Here is a 6,000-nt window from a genome sequence, read left to right on the forward strand (position 1 = left end):
TATTTGTTTATTGATTCGTTTGTTTATTCACACGTATCCATTTAGTTATCAAGTATTTATTATTCTATTTATTTATTCATTTATTTATTTATATATACTTACATTCAGAATTTTCCGTGGTGACTGCCAAAATTGTAGCAGACAAATTCAACGATTTTCTCTTGATATGATTATTTTGATTTGTTTATTCGTTTGTGTGTTTATTCGTGTATTTTCTTAACACATGGGTGTATTTAGGACGAAATAGTAACTGGACCTGACAGTAATTAATTTTGTCAATCAAGTAACTCTCAACAGAAAGTCTGCTAGGTGTAGAACAGTTCTTAAAAAGAAAGACAAAATAAAAAATATATAAAATAGATAAGAAAAAATGGATCACTGGTCCTAAAAAGGATAAAAGATCTATTTCTCTGTCACTATATAAATTAGTTCCGCAATTGTGAACTTCTAAAATGATAGAAAAAAATTCTCGAATTACGTCAAATAATTTCACCTCTTGAGCTTTTGTTTACGCTCTTGTGTCTTGTCTAGGTGTCCCTCATTCATTTCTGTTTCTCTCTTAACTGCCGAAGGGTTAAACAAGACTGAAAGAAATAAATTATTGTAAGCCAAGATTGAATCATCAAGGATGACTAATTTGTCCTTCAATGAAGCTGGGCGTTATCCCTTTCCCTCTCTCTCTCTCTCTCTCTCTCTCTCTCTCTCTCTCTCTCTCTCTCTCTCTCTCTCTCTCTCTGTGTGTGTGTGTGTGTGTGTGTGTGTGTGTTTACCTAATTATAGTATACAGGAAAGGAGTAATACTCGTTGGGTCCCGTTTCCTACTCTCCAATTTATCACACCTAGCCTCAAATTTATGTGTGTGTATGTATATATAAATATAAATATATAATATTTATATATATATATGTATATATATATATGTATATATATATATATATATTGTGTGTGCGCATGTAGTGTGTGCGCGCGCGCTATCGTATTTGTTTGGGCTTCATTTTGAACTTGTGCATGTATTACGCGTATGTACGTTTGCCTATATTCTCGATTACCTTTGCCAAAACATAAATCTTAGTGTAGTTTAAACTGCGCTCGTAATCCTAAGATTACCCCCATGTCGTATCCTATGATTAGGTTTTAGGAAAGGAATAGATAGAAGATTAATGTTTGATCCTAGTTGGTGTGATCACGTCTCCATCTCCTAGAGAACTTCCTTGGTTTTGTAACGAGTAGTTCCTGCCGTTCTGGAAAAGTTCTCGTGGTGAATAAGAGATACCTGATGGTCTTGGAGAAAGGAATAGGTAGAATGTTAATGTTTGATATTAGTTGGTGTGATCACGTCTCCATCTTTAAGAGAACTTCCTTGGTTTTGTGACGAGAGGTTTCTGCCGTTCTGGAAAAGTTCTCGTGGTGAATAAGAATTACCTGATGTTCCCGGAGTCATGTTAGTGTCGTTTCTCTACCGACGTTTCACTCGAGAGCAATTTCCGCTTGGCAGCCTGGTCGTTCGTAAAAATAGTTTATTGATTCTTGATTACATTTTTTATTTGATTTCCTCCTTCCTTCCCTGAGCAGCACCGGCAGCAGCAGCAGCAACAGCAGCAACAGCAGCTAGCAGAAGCACCAGGCAGTAATATTCGAGGAAACGGTGTGCAGTTTAAGCAAAGCAGCCAAAAAAATGTGAAGATCGTCCTACACCGTACATAAAAGAGGAGGCTTGATTGCACAAAGGCCTTGGTACTACTGAACAAATCTAATTTCAAACGTCTTCTGCTGTCGTCTGAATGGGCGGAGAGTTCAACTTCAAAAGCTAGCTTAAGCTCCTTGAATGACACATTAAGTGTGATCTTCAAGGAGCCCCCTTGATTTACGCCTTGCCCATGAAGACCCCCAAGGAGAACAGAAGCAGTTATGACAAATCGGTACCCATCTTCGGGAGCTCATCGAAGGGCGGGAAAGGTGACGTCAAAGGATCTGGAGGGTGTTGAATGAGGCGATGCCTTCCGGGCGTGAATATCACACGAGACATTGGTCGCCGCTAGGTGTCGGTTCCTGGCACATGATCGGAACACGACCGCCAATTCCATCCATCTCTTTTAAACCTCATCAGTGAACATCACAACGATTGAAAAAAACTGACCATTCTAACGGATGTCAGTTGATAAATTTAATAGATAAAGAATACTTCCTTCAGAATGGACCACACTTAAGATTATAGTCCCCCCTTTTCCCTCGTAGTTGTAGTGTCGAAACTCGAACAACATATATGATAAATATTTTGTGAAGCATAATTGTTTTCTGTGTCCTATTTGATGTTCAATGGTAATGCCACAATAGTAAATATGCTTTAAATGTTCAGTGATTCTTATTGTCGCTCTCAAAAATATAAATATTGAGCTGCTGTGTACCTCAAAAGTTGATGTTCTACAGCCATCACGAAATATTTATATATATGTTTATGTACCTCTAAATGGTATATTTATATATACCAGGTGCAGGAGTAACCTTTAGCATTCATGGCCAGGCCGGGATGCATGAAGCACCTGTTTGGCTCGAACTAAGGAATTAAAACCTTTACTGGAGAGTTTACCCCTGCCACACGAGACAGCACGACGGCGAATAATTTGAACATTCTCGCTCAGTGGATATGCTGATATTAAAGTCAGCGTCTGACGAAGACGCCGGCTGACTTGCGTAATACCATGGACGGCCTCAAGGGCTGCAAGTCAGCCCTTGATGCCGGGAACCTTGGTGCAAATACTCTGACCAGCGGAACACTGGGTGGAGGGAGCATAGGCGGAAGCGTTCTTGGAGGAGGTGGTCTGAGTGGCGGAGGCCTAAGCGGAGGTGGCCCAGGTGGAGTCGGTCTAGGTGGAGGTGGCCTAGGTGGAGGTGGCCTAGGTGGAGGTGGCCTAGGTGGAGGTGGCCCAGGTGGAGGCGGCCTAGGTGGAGGCGGCCTAGGAGGAGGCGTCCTAGGTGGAGGCGGCCTAGGTGGAGGCGGCCTAGGTGGAGGTGGCCTAGGTGGTGGCGGCCTAGGTGGAGGCCTAGGCGGTGGTGGCCTAGGTGGAGGCTTAGGAGGAGGTGGACATGGGAGTATAAGTGGAGGCGGACTCGGTGGAGCTGGATTGGGTGGAGTTGGCCTAGGTGGAGGCTTCGGTGGTGGTTACAGTGGCAGTGCCATTCCGAGTTCCTATTTTTCCAGCATGGAGAACCTTCTGGGAGATTACATGGAGCGGTTGGGTACGCGTCTCAACGTACTCGAGACCGAACTCCGATATGCCTGGCGAGCACTGGACATGCTCTCCCAAGAGTATGTCAAGATGTGGGAACGGTTAGAGAAGTTAGAGATCCTCCTATACGAGCAACAAGCGGTTATCGCTCAGTTGCTCGAGTTCTACACAGCGTTTGATCTGCAGGGACTGCTGACGGAGACCGAGCCGTCTATCCCCATACCTGAGCAAGCTCCTCCCCCTCCCCCTCCTCCTCCACCCCCTCCTCAACCGAAGGAGGTCCAGCCACCTGTGCCGAATGTGCCTCAGACGACGGCACAGCAACAAGAGGAGGCGCGAATGGCAGACGAGGCGTTCTATCGGAGCCTTAACAGTGCGCATAGAGACAACCTCTCGCAAATCTCCGAGTCCACGGACCAAGAACTAGCTCGAATTTGGGACTTGGATGAAACGGAGAAGGAAGTAGACACTGCTGAAGTGAAATCAAAAGAAAAAGAGCGCGAGAAGGAAAATGAAAAAGACCAGGTTTTTACGTCAATGGATTACAAAGATTACAGAGGCCAAAGTGAATGCATAAGTGATCAAGATTTGCAAGAATTGCGAAAGTTTACGTCTTTAGACAAGGTTGCGCTGGGGAAGTTGAAAGAACTAGACGCTCTGAGTGCAAAGCTTCTGAAAGACTCGCAGAATCTTCGCGAATTGCGCGACCGCCTCTTGTCATCACCGAAGATGCCGTCGTCCCGTTCTAGCTCACCGCGACCCCCAACAGGAGGAACCGTTGTATCCAAAGGAGACGACACGGAAGACAAGCTCCGTCACATGTACTTAGACGAGTGGAACCTCAGTTCGAGAACGTCAGAACCAATGCGAAGTCGCCCCAGTTCGCAGCTATCTACCGACAGTAACGCAACGGACTCTGAGATTATGGCAGCGCTTGGTTTGAGAACGGGAGGATCAGTGACGGGGTCACTTGGGGGCTCTCCAAGGCACACCAGAGATCCTTACCCGAAAGTATCTTCACCTGATATTGGACTTAGCACGTCCAAGATTCCAGACAATACGGCAAACTTGTGGGGAAGAAAGACGCCAGAACCTTCCACAGGCGACTTAGGCAAAGGTCTGATTAGTACATCTCCAACATTTTTTTCCACCAGCGAGAAACGACTATCTCCTGTATCTCTTGGTGGCACCATCCGGACACGCCAGGAGGGATACAACTCTTCTCCAGTCTCTGGAAGTCCCAAGGAGATCCCTCGGGTCAAGAAACTGTCCCCAACGCCATCGTTAGTGGACCCTGGGGCTATTAGCAAACGTCCTGCAACACCTTCCTACATGACAAAGGATCTAGGACCTAGTCCCAAGGGAACTCCTCACTTAGCAAGTCCTAAAAGTCCTAAAAGTCCCAAAAGTCCGAAGTCTCCTAGGACGGCCAAGACACCTTCGCCCGTACGTTACTCCGAACTTGGGAAATATGATTCAGGAATTTCGACCTTGAGCAGTAGTATGAGTACGTCATCAAGCATTGACAAGTCACCAACAAGTCCGCGACCTGGCAGGCGCACATCGCCCTACCGGTCTGACCGGACGGAGAGGATGGAGGACGTCTACTTAGGGACCGCGTCACTCACCAGCACAAGTCTAACCGGTACAACTAGTATTTCTCTTACGAGCTTTCCTACTATATCCTTGTCCTCTTCCCTAACCGAACATTTTAAATTCAGCACAACAGGAAGTGATATCGGTGGCACGATGAAAAAGGCTATTACTCCTACAAAACCTGACGATGGTTCCAAGTTACCGACATCCTCCTTCTCCCACATATCAACTTCTTACACGGGCACGCTTAGCGGACCAGACACAACCACATCCCAAGAAGGAAACATATCATTTACCACTTACTTACCTGTAACTACAGCCAGCACAACCGCTAGTTCACCTCTTGTGGCCAAGTCTCCGGCTGGCGAATTCCCTCCCTCGAGTCCCCGGAAAACGAAAAGTAAAATGCCGGACGATGCGGAGCCGGATGCCAGTACCTACAGCATTTACGCCATCACCGCTGACCCCATACCTTCCATGAGCAAAACCAAAGGCAACGAAGCCCTAATGGAGGACATTCTTAGAACGCCGCCTCCTGCCCCGGCTCCTGCCCCGACGTCAAGTACCTATTCTCAGTTTTATGGTGGTTCTCGGGCTAGCGTCACCTCCACAGCCTACATCACGACCACCACAGCCATTTCCCAGGCATTTCCCACCAAACTCAGTAGCGGCGTGTCACTGGACCCCAGATACCAAAACAAAACCTATCAAGTGGCGCCCTTTTGTAACGAGCCCCGGTTCTCCACCCCTGCTTACTATAACGCCTCCGGCGAACTCAAGTACATCGGCCAGCGTAGAGTCACCGACCACCTCGAAGACATCGAGCCCGGACGTCCTGAGGCAAGGCACAGTTTCGGAGCCGACAGCTCCGACTCGATATCCTCCTTCTCCTCAAGCTCCAGCTTCTACCCGTCCTCAGGTGCAGGAGGCCGGGAACCGTACAAGTACAAATACGGCACGAACCACAACAACCAAGTCCCGCAGCAGCCTCCGGCGTCGCACATCGTGGGACGATACATTCCCATGGACGACAACAGAAAAACCATGACAATGTCTCGATACAAAACCCAATACGAGTACGACCCTTCACGAACTTTAGTCGCCCGGGACCTCACCTACGATCGACAGGATGCTTACATGAATACGTATCCACCCAAGGACCGGGGTTACCTTCCTG

The 6,000-nt window shown here is 47.0% G+C and overlaps 1 protein-coding gene across 1 annotated transcript in view; it reads left to right on the plus strand.

Moving 5' to 3' along the window:
* Positions 1-5,996, plus strand: part of LOC143030061 (uncharacterized) — a gene marked incomplete at its 3' end in the record, with an annotated part of 248,742 nt that extends 242,746 nt beyond the window's left edge. Inside the window, exon 3 of the mRNA XM_076193265.1 lies at positions 1,573-5,996. Coding sequence (XP_076049380.1) covers positions 2,700-5,996 — 3,297 coding nt within the window. The remainder of the gene's footprint in view (positions 1-1,572) is intronic.
* Between the last annotated feature and the right edge of the window lie 4 nt (positions 5,997-6,000).

Source organism: Oratosquilla oratoria, chromosome 11 (assembly GCF_046742065.1).
Source record: "Oratosquilla oratoria isolate Oo_2021 chromosome 11, ASM4674206v1, whole genome shotgun sequence".
Classification (NCBI taxonomy): Eukaryota; Metazoa; Arthropoda; class Malacostraca; order Stomatopoda; family Squillidae; genus Oratosquilla; species Oratosquilla oratoria.